Source organism: Cladophialophora psammophila (assembly GCF_000585535.1).
Source record: "Cladophialophora psammophila CBS 110553 chromosome Unknown aczJe-supercont1.1, whole genome shotgun sequence".
NCBI classification, from domain to species: domain Eukaryota; kingdom Fungi; phylum Ascomycota; class Eurotiomycetes; order Chaetothyriales; family Herpotrichiellaceae; genus Cladophialophora; species Cladophialophora psammophila.
In genome coordinates, this window is record NW_006912922.1 from 546,460 (window position 1) to 563,664 (window position 17,205).

Below are 17,205 nucleotides of genomic sequence, written 5' to 3' on the forward strand. Positions count from 1 at the left end.
GACGATGCAGCTTGTTCATACCGACTGTGTCTATTCGTATGCATTGCTCTGCCGGAGCCCATGGAATCTCAGAAGCCATGGCTGGCCGAATTCATCAAAACCGCCCTCGATGCATGGTTCGGCGAGGTCGAAGGATGTCGCTCTGCCGAGTATCAGTTCCAGAAAATTGACGGTAATCTGAAGGCAAGCTACAAGGCGGCATGTCGAAAGACTGTGCGCTTGCTAAAGGTAAATCCGCATTCAATCCTTTACTTGTCCTAGGTGGCTAACCATTTCCATTAGCTTCCGAAACTTGGTTCTATGGAACCCAGGGGTGAGATCTCTGATGGAATACACAGTATAGAGACCATCTTCCCTCAGGGCACGGCAACTGAAATGATACACTCCGGTGTCCAGCAGGGAACACTCTTACACCTTATTGATCCTGTCCTTCGAGTCACCCCTCATGTCAACCCACCGAAACCATTGCTCCAGATTACAACCAGCAAGATTGTGGAGGAGACGGATCGGTTGGGACAAATCTTCAATTCTGGCTGTTCTGTAACAGAGGACCAGGATGTACGCGAAAGGATGTCTCAGTACTGGGTCCTGAGAAGACGCAATCGTGCTCCCTCAAGGCCGGTCTCACGTGCCAGCACAGTCTCTTTCCAATCGCAGGTTGATTTTAGCACACAGGCATGTCAAGGGGCTACAAAACCTGATGAGGACGCTAAGGAAGATCTCTCTCAGCCATTCTGCACACAGGTGCCCATTGATCTCAGTGGCTGGAGTCTGACCAGACCATCCGACCCGGCGGCCTGCATAGTAAATGGGTCAGACACCAATGGCAAAGGTCATTCTCTGGCGTCGACCCAGGAAATAAAAAGACCAAACAGCTCTCCAACCTGTCTCCCTTCAAAGCCCGTGCAAGAGTCCGTCTCAGAGGCTAGTCCATTCGCGCCAAAGAGGGAAAGCAATAAGCCCCACATTGAGATCCTATCGTCTACATCCAGACCTACCAAGCAGAGACCAGGATTTGAATCGAGAGCTCTGTCAAATTCAGCCAATCCTGACCCGCCTCGACTTCTGAGTACTCCTGCCATCACAAGAGAAAACGACCAAAGTAGCCCTGTGGAAATGACCGAGCTTGGGACCGACATTCCAGTTTCTCCCCGAGAGGCGGGAGACCACAGCCATGAAGAACCACTCAAACTGGCGACAAAATCGAGTCCTGGAAAGCGAGTTGTTGTCCCGCAATCGGCTGAAGTGCCGCCAAGTCATTTTCAGCGTTGGCGAGAAGAGGCACAAGGAGGCAGATATATTCCTAGACATATTCAACATATCCCACGAGAACAAGCAAAGTTGTTGAAGTCGCTCTTGGAATCCGGGAACAGCTGGCAACCACCCCTTGTCGGTCGTACACAGAGGCCGGGAGAGGTGCCTTTAGCCCTCCAGGTGCAACTCTATGACGCTGCAGATGAGCGAGCAAACAACCGCGCGTCGTCCCCAGAGAATACAGAACCTGAAGCCTCAGGAAAAGATCTACCTCCAGCTCGACATGAACAAGGTCATGACTTGGCATCGTCCCACTCGAATGAAGAGAATGCTAGCGATTCCGAAGGATTGATCGCCTGGTCTCAAAGTCCGCCAACTCAACAGCGGCGAGCAGTCAGACTACCCCCAAACAGTCCTCCTCCGAACCTAGAGCGACAGAGACAACCTGCCCGTATTACCTGTGACGGAGAAAATCAGGAAAGTGCAATGTTAAGTGGTCCCGATCCGTCGCTCGCCGGCTTCATCAGCCAGCAACAAGTGGATGGAGTTGAGTCATCATCTAATGATCGCAGCCCTAGTTTTCCTGGACGAATTTCAAACGAGGGTGCTGATCTATCTTCGGCTGCGGAAGCACCAGATTCGGCGCAAATACCGCATGCTGATCCGAATGACAAGAGCTCGTCCCAAGAGGAAATACCTTCCACGACCACAAGGGTGTCAGGTGGCTCCAGTTCGGAGAAAATACAAGTTACAAGAACGCCATACGGTGGCAAAGGCATGAATTTGTCCCAGCTCCTTGCTGCACAAACCGCTTCGACAATTCCAAAGAAAAGGATTGGTGATAGAAATCCTGCTTCAACTTTTGTCCCTGGCACCTACAATGAACCAAGCTCAGGTGAGATCGCTACAGCTGCAACAACCAAACCCACCAGGGGGGCTCTGTCAGCAAATGATATCTCAGATTCGACTACTAAAGAGTCGAACCAAAATAGTCCCGCCGTAGCAAATGTTCAGTCACAAGATTGTGAAGCAATGAAATCCAAATACGGAAATGTTAACCTAGGAGAGCCCTCGAGCTCTGTCCCCAGTGCCAACTTGGACATTGCATTTTCTGGAAGAAATGGCTCACGAAAAAACACCCAGGATCTTCCTGATCAGCAAGGTCAGGGGTTTTCTGGCGAAAGCGACGACCTTGGTCCTCAACTTCCCAATCCGGAGACAGCGGGAGTAAGAGTTGTTGACGCCGAACCATGCGCGGAAGGAGCTGATCAGACTGTGGCAGAGGACAGTCCAAAAGAAGAAAGGAAAGCAGCTGGTGGATCTGGTGGAAAGGCCACTGCAACCTCCATGTCTGAGGCTCGTGAGATGACTTCGGTTTCTGCAAAAAGGAAGCGAACAGATTCAGGAGGCAGTGACGTCCCAATCAAAAGTCAGCGGCAAGTCCCAGAGGGCATGGACGTCGGTCCCGACTGCATACCTGTCCTCGGGAGACAGATAGAGCATCACGAGCATCGATTGAGACAGATTGCCAAGCCCCAAGATTCGATGCGAGGTCCTGGTTCACCTCCAATAGAACCGCCGCCGCTCGGAAGCTCTCACTCAGCATTGTTAGGTAGTGACGCCGGCATCTCAGAGTCAGCAGACACTCCAGAAGGTAGATGGCTGCTCGCCTTGCTCAACATGAAGTCGCGCGACGCCAACAACACAGAACCCGGTGAGGAAAGAAGACAACATTCGCCGATGGCCTCGCGGCCGATTAGTGAGGCCAAGGTCTCGACAGCTCATTCTCTCCTGTCATCTAGGCTCGATAACGACGGCAGCAGCGACACATCGGAACCATTGCCAAACCAGAGAAGACGCAGCCGGCAGCCAGAGTCTACAGCTATGGCACCAAGGCAGTCGTCGACGCCAATCACTCGTCGATCTGCATATGGTGGAGGCTATAACGGGGACATCAAAGCCATGTCAGATGAGCCGGACGGGACTGATAGTCTCTTCGAAAGGTACCGGGCAGCATATCCCGACTATGACGGGAAAGTGGATGATTTCCTCAACTCATACTGCTTTGTCAAGGAAATCTGGATCCGCGAACCATGGCCCAAATCGATACATCCATCCCATCTCGACGATGCCGTCTTTCACCACTACCACAGTTATCAGCCTTATACAAGGGGTGCAGGGACAGCAGCTATGGGGTTTGTTGAATTCTTTCATAAATTCGTTGACCCAAGACACCATGAAAGGATCATCAGACCCTCTGCCCTCGAAACGCCTTCGAGTCGAGATGCTACAATGAGAAGGTCGACTCGGGGCGACATCTTGGTACCCCAACAAGAGCAAATCTTTGATCCTGCACTGGTTCCGGCAACCAAGACAATGAAACCACAGACAGCAAAAGAAACGATTGCCGAACAACGTCGGCGGTTTGAGCGTCTTGACCAAGCTAGGGAGCACGCCATCGAAGACTGCATTGATTCCATCGAAAGATGGCGTGAAGGTGCTGCTCGTACCGCCTCTCCCGAACTGGGAACACCAGACCTTGACAGGAGTCTTTCACTGCGAACATCAGATAAAGAGTCTCCAGACCCACAGACAAAGACCTCAATACCTGTCACCACATCCCAACTACAGAAGCTTCCTCATCCATCAGCCAGCCTATTCGTCAAGCCTCAAAGAACTGCTGCAGTCAACAGAGCAGAATCGACGACAGCCAAGAGAGCCACGGCCACCAGGAGCTCGTCCGTGCGGGCCAAGAAGCAACCACCGACGCGAGACTTCTGGAGTGGCACAAGCACGGCGTTCATGATATTCGAGCAACAGTACGCTAAGCCGGCTGCTGAGAAGAAGTGTAGGGCTTCCCGTGGGACTGCGCGTTCTACCCAGTCTGGGCCCAACAGCAACAAGGCATAGCACCGGCACGGGCGTGGATGTGTTTTCGTGGCGAAGATAATAGTTGTAACTGATTAAGCGTTATAGCCCTCGAGCTTATTTGTATTGTATCCTGAGATGATATACATGCTGGAAAGAGTATTCTGCCTTCAAATGTATTATGTTATCAACGTTGAGTGCTCATTCGGGGCAAATATCCTTCCGCCTCGCTACGTGTCTCAGCTACGCACGAAAGCCTCGGTTCCGACAATCACAGAATGCAACATGCTCCAGAGTCCAGCCGGAGCCAAGCGTCATGGCGCCGAAGCGGGACGATTCTAAATGAGTGAAATCAACACATCAACCGGCCTCCCTTCTCTATACCTAGCATATCTCTCTCAGAAATCTGGGGGTTGGTTCGACAACTCCTGAGACTTGAGTTGTGATTTCACTCTAGCCTTCGCGGAAGGTTAAAGGGAAGAATCCATAAAGAACCATACACGGACAGGCAACATCTAGTATTCGAGGACTTCTCGCAAGCAAGGTGATACCATCATTCTCGAATCTCGCCACTGAACGAGTGTTGCCTCACCAAAACCACAAGGCCAGGCTGTTGGATTACCCAGGCAGGCGGCTCCGACGACCCAACATCTAATATTCACAGGTGTACTGCCAAATAAAGCTCACCTCGTCACCGATTTCCAAATAGTGGTATAAGAAGGAGAAAGGAAGCCAGTCAACAAGCCAACAAGCAGGCAGGGCCACCTATTCACTCCGGCTCTAAGAGAAGAAGGGAAAATATCACTCGGTCCGCAAATCAAGGACAACCGATTGCTTTTTCTACTCGGGCAAGCTGAATTCGAAGTCCCACACACACATACAAGCATGTCTCGCGTCGTCCTAGCCACCAGCATTACTCACGCCCTCGTCGCGGTTGGGCATACGGTATGGTCTCCATTCTACGTCCCATATCCCATGTCTCATCTCTGGCATCTCATCATCTCTCTCGATTTGTATCCCACCATCCACCTGTGGAAAGCTTCCTCCATCTCGGTCCTACATCAAGTCCAACCAAACTAACCTATGAATAACCAAAATCCAGGTGCATGGTCTGAACACTTTCGCCCTGCCGGCGTGGACCTCCCTCCCGGCCCTGCTCCGCTGCTATGCAAAGGCAGGCTGGTACCAAGGCAGCGTCTTCTTCAGCATCGCTGCGCTGTTCACGTACCAGCTCTCGCAGCGCGACCCGGCGACGTGGACGACGATCGAGCGCGCCATCACTGGCCTGACGATGGCGCTGTACTGCGTGAGCAGCGCGTGGTATTTTCGGCACGGTGATAAGGCTACGGGCGTTGTCACCGGGTTCGGCGGAGCGATGTCTGCACTGACACTGATGCAGTAACTACACCAGGTACTCAGTGATGTCAGAGTGTTTTGGAAGGTGGAAGGATAGTTGAGTCCAGGGCATAGTAAACTGAGAAGGGGAAAGGGGATTGATTGTTCGTAGCATAAGCACGGAGGTGTTTCCATTGTATTCCTTTTTGTCCGAGCCAAAGCAAGGAAGGAAGTAGGAAGCAACAACATGCGATCTCTTTCTTTGAATTGGGAAAAAAAAAAAAATAATAATAATAAAACGGATTTACGCGTTCCGTCACAGCTTCGCTTTCCGCTTCCCTTCCTCCCCCTTCCCATCCCCATTGCTTTTCCCCAGAGTTCCAGGCTCCATCAAAGCCTCATACGCCGTCCTCACATGCGCGGGCATGCCCTCGGAGGCCGGCCGTCCAAGCACCCCGCCCTCATTAGCCACCCATACATGCATGCTCCCACCAACCGCCTTAACTATGGGCTCGCCTTTCGCAAAGATGCCGACCTCGTAAAGTACACTGGACTTTCCTAGCTTTGCTACGCGGAGCCCGACCTCGATGACGCCCGGGTAACTCACCGAGCCGAAATAGTCGAAGTAAGTGTGCGCGATGATGGCGGCCTGTGGCGATCGGTCCATCGAGTACCCGCACTTTTCAATCAGGTACTGGTTCGCTACGCTGTCGCAGAGGACGCCGTAGTAGGGGTTGTTCATGTGCCCGAAGACATCGTTGTCGTTCCTTTATATCCTCACCACAAGGGGGATCTGTCGTTAGATATGTTTGCGCTTAGGGAGTAGAGAGGGACTTGATGGGGGGATTTCAATCCAGCCAATCTCGGGCTCAGAGGAGGACCAGGTAGGTACGGGGAAGGTAAAGTAGGGAGAAAGGTAGGAACTCACCACCGCAGCCTGTACTCTAGCCGGTAGGGGTAGTCTTCTATCGTGCGTTCCCGCTTCGACGCGATGTCGAGGCCTAGCATAGCTCGTTGAAGGAAAAAAGACCACCGCTTCGCTGTGGGAATTAGATCGAGCAAGTATTGGCTCTGATACCGTCGAATCAAAAAACCCCGGTTCGATACGTGTGTAGGGAGGACTGCTGGACAAGGGAAGGATAGCCCGGCTCAAAAAGTGCAGAAAGGGAAGAGGAGAAGTTTTTTTCCGAATGGCCGCCGCGCCCTTGTTGGAGAAATAAAGTACGAGGTACGCACGCACTACAGATCGGATCTTCGAGAGGGAGAGACGATTGACTGATTGACTGATTGACCGGTTGCTCTCAAGACTACAGCAGTGTTCAGCCGAGCGGGCGGCGACCGGAGCCTTGTGGTGTATTTTTGAAGCTTCAATGCCTCGGCTGATGACATAAGAAAACAGCCTACATGGACGATTTACAGCCTCGTCAGTCTCGCCGCTTCAGGCATGGGAAAGGGGGGGAAACAAGTCCTCCGTACTCCGTCCAGAGTTGCGAAAAAGACAAAGGAAAGATTAGGATCCTTAGGAAGTTGGCACACAGCAGTCAAAGCATTAAAGGACCGTTTCATTAAAAGAGAACCAGTTGTTGTATAGACCCAATCCGACTAAAAGTACACCTGCGCTTGCCCTATGATAGATCTATGTCCGAAATCTAGCCCAACAAATACTCTTTTCACAATGCATAAACAGCGTCCCGGAGTCCCTCATGGATCAAATGGCGTTCCTCAGTCCCTAAACGAGGCTCACAGATGTAAAGAAACATTGGTAAAGTCGTCTGAGCCTCGAGGACCTCCGCCGGTCCGGTTTCGCGCTGTGCTGGGCAAGACCTGGAGACCCGTACTGCCTACGGGTCCTCCAACAGCCACACCTATCTCACTGGCAACAGGGTTGTTCTTGGGGACCATCCTCTTCTTGTCCTTGTTGTCGTCGAACTGTGCCTTGGCCGCCTTGGCCATGTCGTTTGTGATGGCTACGGTGTAGCTTGGCGATTCCATCGATCCAGCAGCTGGCCCGCCACCGCCTGGGCCGTCAATGGGGACCTTTCGCACCGCCGACAATAAGGCACAGACGAACCTGCTGCGATGCTGTGCTCGGACGAATTCAGAGGCGTAGTTGCCCTTATGCTGGAACTCGACGCGGAGTTCAAGCTTTGACAGGTCCGCAATCGACATCAATTGGATGTCGACCGCCGGCATAAAATCCCGTTTGTGTTCAGCGACGTATTTGAGCATCTCGCCACGCAGAGTCTCAATGTCCTCGAACGAGGTCCCCACCGACACGTTGAGGGTGATTTGCTCTCTGAGCTCCTTGGACCTCGTGAGGTTCTTGATCCAGACGCCGTTGATAACGCTGTTGGGAATCTGGATCATCTGTTTTGACTGCACCTCCCTGAATACGGAATACAGAAGCGAGATCTTCACGACGTCCATTTCGACATCGCTGACGTTGATGCGGTCCCCTACATCGTAGGGGTGTTTGATGAAGACGGTGATACAGGCGGCAAACAGCTCACCTGCTGTACTGGCGAACAGGAAAGAACAACCAGTGAAGGTGGTCCAGATTTGGGTGTAGTGACTGGCAAGGTAGTTCGAGAAGAAAGCGGCGTAGATGAGGAAGACAAAGATCAAGACGATGACAGCCAAGACACGGTCGAGGACCTTGATGGCGTCTTTGACATCGTTGGCCCCTTCCCAGATTGTCTTTCTGTCGTTCGCGACCTTCTTCACAAGTTCGATCATCTCTTCCAGGGTGAGGTCGCCGTTCTCATCGGCATCGACTTTGGAGTGGATATAGGCAGCCTGAGCTTCACGCCCAGGCCCGAGCATGACGGTAATGGCGGCTTGATCCAATTTGGTCTCTCCGAAGTTGGTAAACGAATTCCAGATACGTCGGGCCAGAGCTTCGGAGCTGATGGGCCGTTCGAGCGCTGCCTCCACTACCGGGCCAGAAGCAGTGGGCATGAGGACTTGTCTTCCGGCGATGTCGCTGACCAGGTACCCGAGCACGGACGTGGCACTCGCCGCTGCGTTTCCTAGATTGGTCATGAAGACTGCCGTAGACTGGTCCTTGGTCTTCAATCGGCCGAGCCTGTCCTTTCGGTAGCCCTTGGTGTCCCAAATATCAAGGTCTTCCTCCACGAACGATGGATGGTTGTCATGATATCGTTGCCGCGAGACATCGTACATGGTTTCGATCGCTCGGCTGAGAGTCTTGAGCTCTTTGATGTTGTCGTAGAACTGTTTGCCATGGTAGTTGACGCTGACCATCTGGATGAGCATTTTCTCGACCAAGTAGAGTGCTGAGACGCCAGTGGTAGCTTTGAGCACGTTGTGTAGCGTACTGAGCCATTTGATATTGCCTGCGTGTGCCTTGTGGAATTCTTTGTCAAACACGTAAATGAGCGAGTAAGAGGCAATCGACAGAATGGTCCAGAAGAAGAGTGACAACGGGATTTCCACAGCCTTGAGAACCAGCCAGTACTTGCGGATTCCGGTATGAATTGCTCCACCAACTGTCTGGAACACAATGGGAACAGTCTGGGCCAAGAGTTTGGCGATCCATAACAAGACCCAAACAACTTCGATCCAGATAAAGAGCCCCAAGAGATGAATTCCGCCAGGTTCGTCCTTGCTTGTGGTCTCATAGACGGTTGAAATCGTGTTGTTGTAAAGTGATGTGATATCGCTGTTACTATTGCCGTCCAGAGGGTCGATTTGCGTGACGTTCGAGGTAAGGATTGGGGTTGTGGATGTTGTCTTGAAATTGGAATGGATCATCTTGTCCTTGTACACCGTGGCGCAGAGAACAATAGGAATAGCCAAAAGAATGGCTACGGGGACGATGTAGATGATGTACCGAAGAAGGACGTTCTTTCTTAGCCGCCGCCATTTTAGACCGAGCTGTGTCAACCCTTCATCGTCGGAGTCGCTGTCGGATAACTGTCTCTGGGGTGGATATAGACCTCTGTCTATGGGACTTGAGGATTGCCACACCATCTCGATACTGCCCTGGGCATGACGCGTTGACTGTTTATCCTGGTAGTCGGAGATGGCATCTTGGATCGTCACAATGGCATCTTTGACGGTCATTTTGGATAGTCAGTCGACGAGAGGGTATGTAACTTGACCCGAAATGATTGCTGTTTGAGAAGCAAAGACTCTCCAACTCCGAAGTCGAACGATCACACGGAGTATTGTTTAATTGGGCTCACAGCAGGGAGAGCTTCTTACCTTTTTAGCAGTCCTGCAAACGAGAAGACCGTTCCTTGAGTGGCAAAACTCCACGCCATCATTTCTTGCACTGTTGGTGCCACAGGCCGAACTTGCTGCTGATGCGGTGTTAAGGTTTCAATTCAGATGCACCGAGAACAGCCACGGCAGCAGAGAACCAGCAAGCCACACACATACAAAGGAAATGGACAGAAAGAAACTCAACACCGCACACCGAGCTATGACCTGACTAAGTTCCAGGTCCCGCCCATGGCTTGGCTCTGGAGAATCAAGATGCGGTGGCACGAGACCTCGCCTGGCCGATGTTCGAGCATCCAGGGGGACGGGTCATGGACGATGGCGAGCCCTGTGAGTCTATCACACGTGGCAAACCGGGGGGGTAAGAAGCGCAGGTTCGTATGGCGGCACAAAAGTCCTCGGCGAGCTGTAAGCGAGGCTTCTTTGCCGAACATGGGCAATGGGCGCGATGGTGTTGGCGAGGTTTGCTCCAAAAAGGCAAGCACAAACTCACAGAGTCGATGTATGAGTACCTCTAGAGACCCCACATAGCCCTAGACCGTCTGGAAGCGTGGATGTCGTGTTTTTGTTTTCTAAGATAGACACTAATTTGGGAAAAGTGGATGCAAGGCTGGACCCACATAAGAAGCCCCTTTTTGCAATCGCGAGTCGAGACCGCGTGGTTCTTTATGCAATTTCCACTTTTCCATTCTGGTTCAAGCCAAAGTCTTCCCTTTCAGGAACACTGGGCTGAAAGTAACCTGATATCCTGCTTCATCTGTGAGCGTCTCGCATGACTATTGCTCCATGGCCCCGCATCCAGCTGCCCAAATTCGACGCCACCACGGCGTCGCCGTTGAGGTCTCGATACAGTGTCTGGGAGGCACGTGGCCAAAAAAGGGACAGCAAACTGCCCGAGGATGGTATTCAATAATATGGCACGGGAAAAGTGTTGGTATGTGCGTGGGCAAGGAGAGCAGTAACAACATCTGCAGCAGCAACAGCCAAAAATGGGCGCCTTTGCAATGGAAAGTCTCGATGGCTCTAAGCGGCAAGGCCACATCAAGATCACAGATGCTGGCAACAGTACACCTCGGTCAGAGAAAGCCAGCGAGACACTACCAACACCTCCCGGTCTGAAGAGCCATCTCCTCAATGCAGTCGAGAGATACTGGCTGTTCGAGTTCTTCGGCTGGGCGTTGGCGTTTGGCTGCCTGGTCGGCACCATTGGGCTCCTTGCCGCGCACAACGGGAGAGAAGCGCCGACTTGGACGATGGCCGTGGGGAGCGGGCGGTATCGCAAGACGTTGGGACTGACCATCAACACGATCATCTCTGTCTTTGCGACGGCGTTCAATTCAGGGCTTTTGATCCCGGTCGCCGCCAGCATCAGCCAGTTGAAATGGATCTGGTTCCAGAAGGGGAGGCGGCCTCTGGCGCATTTCCAAAAGTTCGAGTCGGCGGCCCGGGGCCCCTTGGGGTCTCTTATACTCTTGTGGACGCTGCGTTGTCGGTAAGCTATGGCATAAAGAAGAAAAGCCAGAAAGGACCTCTCCCCTTCACAGTCCTCTTGGCCGGTTCCCGGAGCTGACGCGACGCAAGACGTCTCGCATGTCTAGGAGCCATCATCGTGATCGCTGCACTGGGCACTGGGTTCTCTTTCCAAGCTCTGGTGGTCTACCCGCTGCAGCCGGTCCAGGTGGACGTTGCAAGGATCCAGAGGACGAACCTCAACTGGGGCAGCAACTCTCTGAGTACGTGTTTCCCCTTCCCTCTCCCCTTCCCCCCTGTCTCTGCGCGCGGCTAGATGTTTGTTGTCGTCTTCTCTCTCGAGACTAATTGATGGATTGCTGGGCATAGCCACTAGTCTTTCCAATGACATGGTCGGAGCGATATACTCGGGAATCTACCAGTACACGGACGTGTCGCAGATGAAGAACGTGTCCTGCTCGACCGGGAACTGCACCTGGCTGGAAACTTACACGTCGATGGCTGTATGCAGCGAGTGCCACGACGTCACGGCCTCGCTGAAGAAGACCTGTGGCACAGCCCAGGTGCCATCGCAAGCCGACGGGGTTCAATCGGTCGTCAACATGTCGCTGCCCTACTGCAACTACTCGCTTCCCAACGGGCTCAAGGCGTCCGGAGTGCCGTCGGTCAACTACTCTTCGCTCGAGATCTCGAGCAGCACAGCCGATTCAGTGCATTTCGACGCAGACTCGGCGCTCTCGGTCCTCTCGACCATCAGGACACAATGGGGCTCCGGCGTGGCTGATTGGGGGAATCTAGGGAGCTTGACGCCGGCAAGCGACATCATGGGCATCGCAACCACCCAAGCCATCGAGTGCGCCATCTACTACTGCGTGCAGAAATTCAACGCCTCGGTATCCAGGGGCAAGCTGAGCGAAAGGGTCATCGACACCTACGCATCAGGCCGTTTCACCTCCCCAGACGTCTACGTGCTCGAACCGCCGGCGTCCTTTACGAACCACTCTAACAAAGACTACGCCAACGTCTACCAGAGTAACCAGCTGGGCGCGATCCGGGATTTTTTCTCCACGCAGTGGGCAGGCCAGGTGCTGGAGTTCGGGACGCCGCCCACGAACACACCCACAACGCCGATCGCGCTGTTCCTCTCGGGGATATTCTTCGAGCAATCCCCCTTCGCACAGTTCCAGCAGATGTTCTCGAGCCTGGCAAAGTCCCTGAGCGACAACATCCGGTCGTACTCCATTGGGTCGGACGCGGTCCCCACGGCCGACGGCGCCGCGTACCAGGACAAGCCGCACGTGAAGGTGCGCTGGGGCTGGCTGGCTCTGCCTGCGGCGCTGCTGGGCCTGGCGCTGACGCTGCTGGTCGGCACGATCGCGGCGACCGCGCGCGAGAAGACACTGCTCTGGAAGGGGTCCGGCCTGGCGGCCTTCTCGCACCCTCTGACCAGCGACGCGCGCTCTGTCGTCAGCGACGTCAGGAGTCCCCGCGAGGTGCTGATGATTGCGGAGCAGATGGACGTGAAGTGGGAGAAGACGGACCGCGGGTTCAGACTCGTCAGATAGCCGCGAGCAGCAGATAGAGAAGATGTGGCCGGGTGGGAGAGAAACAGAGTAGCTAATATCATGGTCATTCATTCGCAGCACCGACACGACACGACACGACGCAGCTGTAGCGCAGTAGCAGCGCCGTTCCTCCCAGGTCATCCATCATGCCTCGTTGGCGGTGGCCATCACGGTCCCCTCCACAGCCCTCCACTCTTCGAGACACGCCCGGTTGAACTCGTCCGGGAACTCCCACATACAAGCGTGTCCGCCCCTTGTGGCGCGCCAACGACTGCCTGGAATCAACGCGTGCAACTCCTTGGACAGCACCACAGGTATCAGAATGTCTCCTTCGCCCGCCAGCACGACGACCTGCATCCCTGCTGCTGCTGCTGCTGCTGCCGCCAGTCTCCCCACCTCGGCCCTGGTGTCGAATTCGGTGATGACGTTCAATTGCGCGAGATAGCTGCGGAGGCCCATGTCGGTGTCGATACGAGCCATCTCCTCCTCCATGGCGGCGAGGTCGTCGCGGCGGGCCGGGTCGGCGAAGAAGGCCGGCGTGAACGCCCATAGGGCGACGTCGCGCATGACGTCGGCGACAGACATGCGCTGCGCCATCTCGCGCCACAGGGCAAACATCCTGCTGCAGAACGGGCCGGGCGCGGCGTACGTGCACGCCAGCGTGAGGCTGGCGATTTCGCCCTCCCCTTCGGCCCCGGGCACGCCGTAGGCCAGCGCGTAGGTCTGCGCGATCATCCCACCCATACTGACGCCTATGACGTGGTACGGCGCTGCGGCGGGCAGGTTGAGCGTCTTGACCAGGCTGCGCAGATCAGACGCCATGGCGGCCGCGGTGTAGACTTCGTCGGCGGTCTCCGGGCGCGACGACAATCCCACTCCGCGGTTGTCGTACGTGAGCACCGTGTATCCTGCCTCCGTGAAGGCCGGGACTTGTGCGGCCCAGGTTGTCTGCGGGTCCGCGAGGCCGTTTATCAGCACGAGCCACGGTCTGGTCGTGGGCATGGGCGGCTGGTGGACGGTGTAGTTTATCCGTATGGATGGGGAGATGTCGTGGTAAGGCATCTTCAAGGGGGAGGTCAGTCAACGCTTCTCTGGGTTCGCCCTGCCTTTCCCTGCGCTTTCCTTTCCTTATTGTCCTTTCTTGTGGTGTGTGTCAGTGCCTGTGTTAAGTTCTTGGATGCCCTTTCGACCTCAACGAGTCATACCAGCAGACCTAGGTCTAGACCTAGATTCCAAGCGCTCGAGACCCAGACAGGACCGTTACGTTAGAAGCAGTGCTAAATCGAGGTACATCCAGATAAGACGACAATGCTGATGCCGATGCTTATATATTACTCTCTAGGTACATATGTACATACATATGATGGATGGATGGACAGATAGATAGATAGCGACGAGTCCGGAAATTGGCCGAGGACTCAGACTCTTACGACATCAACCCTTAGAACATGCACAGCATGCTTGACGAGACGAATTCGCTCATCTCAAAACCCCGTTTCTCTTCTATTCCATTACCGTTTCTATCGGACATCACGACCGAACATGGACTGTCACCTCTAATTCTGGCCCAACAGACGATAGACGACTGGTATAGTATACACATATCTATCCCCATTTCCTGACGCCTCGCCAAATAAAAGCACGGCATGAGCGAAAGCCTTGCCCGCCCGAAGAATTCTCATCTATGATCTCGTTAATAAAGAAAAAGGAAACAGCCAAAGAAAAACATGAAATCTCTTTGTGTACTCCAAAACCTCTCGTCAGGGACAAAACCCTTGATCAGACATTCCCGACTCCTTGGAAACAATTCGCTTTCCTTCTTTCCTCATTGATCTGACATTTCAAGCTTCTGTACATTTCCGTCGTCATGACCACCGCTGGTCCAAGTGTGGCTCCAGTAGGTAATCGTATAACTGGGCCAGCGATCGGTGGCGAGCAGCTGTTTGCATCTCTCGGAGTTGAATGTTTCCTTGGTGGCCCAGCAGACGTCTCGGAAGGCCTCGCCATCCCGCTCCCACGAGTAGGGGTAAATGTATTGGAAGGGCAGCACCTCGATGGAATGTTTCAATCCCTTGCGCGGGTTGAACTGCTTGGCCGTTGGGTTCTTGGCCACATGCCTGTCGAGCGCTTCTCCCGCCCATTTGCTCTCGGGCTGGGTGTATTCGTTGATCATGTCGTACAGCTTTCCGGGCCCTGTGATACCCTCGACGTTTTCCATGTCACCACCTTCTTCGCTCATCCTCTTCATGACCGACTCGAGCACGATTAGGAAAAAGGGGTGGCCCGGCGTCGACGCCATCCAGGCATTGGGGATCGAGTTTGAGGAGCCCGTGTCTGTGCCCATTCTGCCGAAGAAGGCTTTTCGGCCGCTCTTCTGCATGTTCTGCGTGGACTGGGGTCGTGGTTTGCCGTGCGAGACAGTCGTCACGTTGTATTCGGCCAAAAGCTGGTCAATTGGCCGCAGGCACTCAATGTCCAGATCGGCATAGACTCTACATCCTCGGTCAGCCCGGTCCTGCGCCTTTTTGTGGTAGCGGATACTCACCCTCCGAACATGTACATGTAGAGGTTTCGCACCAAATCCGCCCGGTAGATGACGCTGGGCAGGCCCAGGTATGTCTTCAGCAGCCACGGAAAATGCATCCTGACCAACTCTTCGTTGTCCTCGTCCGTCCACAGCACCCACTCCCAATCAGGGTGTTGCTGCCGGCACAAAGAACTCCAGCGTTCAAACTTGGCCGGCAGCTCGGTCGAGGACCAGCTTTGGTGCATCAATTTGGGCATGGATTGCAAATCGCGCGATATCGGTCGCTTCATCAAATCGACCGGACTCAGATGCTTCGCCTGCTTCTTGTGCGTGTGCTTGAATCCGGACGTGGAGGATTTGTGGCCGGTGCTGCTGCCGGTGGAGTCGCCGCTGCTGGCCGCGCCGTAGGGTTGGTAGGACGATCCAGTCATGTAGATGACCGCGAGGGCTGCGAGGACGAGGAATACAATCCAGCGAAGCGACCGGCGCGATTGGTAGAGCTGTTGTAGCGGGTTCCCATTTCGAGGCGAGGGGTTCAAGTCCATTGTGGGAGGAAGGAGCGACAGGAAGGACAGAAAAGATACAGAGGCCTCGGTTACAGATAGGCCTCTCGAAGCAGCAGAGATCAACTAAATGAGCGACAATGAGTTGGCAACATCAGGATGGCAAGACAAAGGAAAACAGCGAGAGAGGACGGCAACGGCAGTCTCACAAATGACACATTTTCCCCCCGACTGATGCTGGCGCCCAACAAGGGAGGAGCAAGAGGGAGATGAGGAGTCTACCAAGGACGCCGAGAGTTTCTGGCATATCTCAGACCAAAGTCTAATCCTTCCAGAGTCGGACAAGTTCAGGGGCAATTGTGGGCTGGTGGGATAGCCATGGTACATACCCGGTACATATTTCGTTATCTGGTGCGGTCTCGAATCTCGGCCCCCGCGAGCTCTCCATGTACTGGGGGGTACATACCCAGTACGAGGTAGTCCTTGGGAGAAGTGGCCAAAGTGGCTTGAGCTGACATGTGCATCTACATACTGGGTACCCAGGACGGGAGCACACGGAGTCGAGGCGTACAAGAGACGAAGCAGTAATCTCAGACTGATGTTGATCGTCTGTTGCCCTTTGACATGGGTTGAAAACGGGAAACTAGGTACTCGGTAGGTAGGTAGGTACATAGGTACTGTAATTGAGCAGGTGGATGTTGCGCAACAGAAGATTCTCTTCCATCCTTGATCCCTGCTTGTGCCTGATGATCCCTGCGTCAAAGGAGTTTTCCGGACTCGCATATCGTCCAAGGCCAAGTCTCCGGTCTCCCTCAAGAATGAACTAGACACTCATTCTGCCTAGTTTCGGTTTACCGATCGATCAATGCATCATACATCTAGATTTACACACGCGTCTTTGCGCGTCACAGGTGGGAGAGGAGAGCAATAGTAGGTACGAGGTACGGACCAAACGAATAGAATGCCAATGGCTGGTTCTAAACCAACGGGGTATCGCTTAGCTATCCAAGACAGATCTAAGGTTCTTCTTTTCCTTCCCAACTGATTAGTAGTAGCTTCTCGTCATCCTCACCCAACTCGTGGCTCTCAAATCTGCCCAGGACGGTCCCAGATTTGGTGGTGGCCGAAATCAATCGCTGTCAAGGGAACAGCGGTGACTGGTGCGCTTCGAGATTGGGTCACACCATGTCCCCAGCCACGGACGCGGGGTTGCCAACGGCAGGGTACGTTGCCGTGTCTCTAGGGGCTCGCACAAACTCCACCAAGTTCAACCAACAATCTCGGTTTGAAACATGTTGTGCGGGATGTTGCTCGAGGCATATGGCCAAACGGGGTCGCAATTCGACGTCACGCTGACGATTAGGTGTTGCCCCTTCGTTCGACATTCGCCGTTATCCAATTCGAGATCCGGATGAGGTACATAGACGGGGGGGGAGAG

General features: G+C 53.9%; 7 protein-coding genes across 7 annotated transcripts; 3 read left to right on the forward strand and 4 right to left on the reverse strand.

The window, feature by feature from the left end:
* Positions 1-60: 60 nt before the first annotated feature.
* A1O5_00188 (uncharacterized protein) lies at positions 61-4,164 on the forward strand (the record flags this gene model as incomplete). The annotated part of the gene is made up of 2 exons (XM_007740808.1): positions 61-228; positions 283-4,164. 2 exons carry the CDS (start codon positions 61-63, stop codon positions 4,162-4,164), a joined length of 4,050 nt encoding a protein of 1,349 aa, XP_007738998.1.
* An 843-nt stretch (positions 4,165-5,007) lies between these two features.
* On the forward strand, positions 5,008-5,524 carry A1O5_00189 (uncharacterized protein; the record flags this gene model as incomplete). The annotated part of the gene is made up of 2 exons (XM_007740809.1): positions 5,008-5,067; positions 5,225-5,524. 2 exons carry the CDS (start codon positions 5,008-5,010, stop codon positions 5,522-5,524), a joined length of 360 nt encoding a protein of 119 aa, XP_007738999.1.
* Positions 5,525-5,773: 249 nt separating this feature from the next.
* A1O5_00190 (uncharacterized protein) lies at positions 5,774-6,199 on the reverse strand (the record flags this gene model as incomplete). Its single annotated transcript, XM_007740810.1, has 1 exon — positions 5,774-6,199. The coding sequence occupies one exon, from the start codon at positions 6,197-6,199 to the stop codon at positions 5,774-5,776; it is 426 nt and encodes a 141-aa protein (XP_007739000.1).
* A 998-nt stretch (positions 6,200-7,197) lies between these two features.
* A1O5_00191 (uncharacterized protein) lies at positions 7,198-9,543 on the reverse strand (the record flags this gene model as incomplete). The annotated part of the gene is made up of 1 exon (XM_007740811.1): positions 7,198-9,543. The coding sequence occupies one exon, from the start codon at positions 9,541-9,543 to the stop codon at positions 7,198-7,200; it is 2,346 nt and encodes a 781-aa protein (XP_007739001.1).
* Positions 9,544-10,691: 1,148 nt separating this feature from the next.
* A1O5_00192 (uncharacterized protein) lies at positions 10,692-12,737 on the forward strand (the record flags this gene model as incomplete). The annotated part of the gene is made up of 3 exons (XM_007740812.1): positions 10,692-11,194; positions 11,284-11,435; positions 11,542-12,737. The coding sequence occupies 3 exons, from the start codon at positions 10,692-10,694 to the stop codon at positions 12,735-12,737; spliced, it is 1,851 nt and encodes a 616-aa protein (XP_007739002.1).
* Positions 12,738-12,881: 144 nt separating this feature from the next.
* A1O5_00193 (uncharacterized protein) lies at positions 12,882-13,799 on the reverse strand (the record flags this gene model as incomplete). Its single annotated transcript, XM_007740813.1, has 1 exon — positions 12,882-13,799. One exon carries the CDS (start codon positions 13,797-13,799, stop codon positions 12,882-12,884), a length of 918 nt encoding a protein of 305 aa, XP_007739003.1.
* Positions 13,800-14,562: 763 nt separating this feature from the next.
* Positions 14,563-15,809, reverse strand: A1O5_00194 (uncharacterized protein; the record flags this gene model as incomplete). The annotated part of the gene is made up of 2 exons (XM_007740814.1): positions 14,563-15,229; positions 15,283-15,809. 2 exons carry the CDS (start codon positions 15,807-15,809, stop codon positions 14,563-14,565), a joined length of 1,194 nt encoding a protein of 397 aa, XP_007739004.1.
* Positions 15,810-17,205: the final 1,396 nt, after the last annotated feature.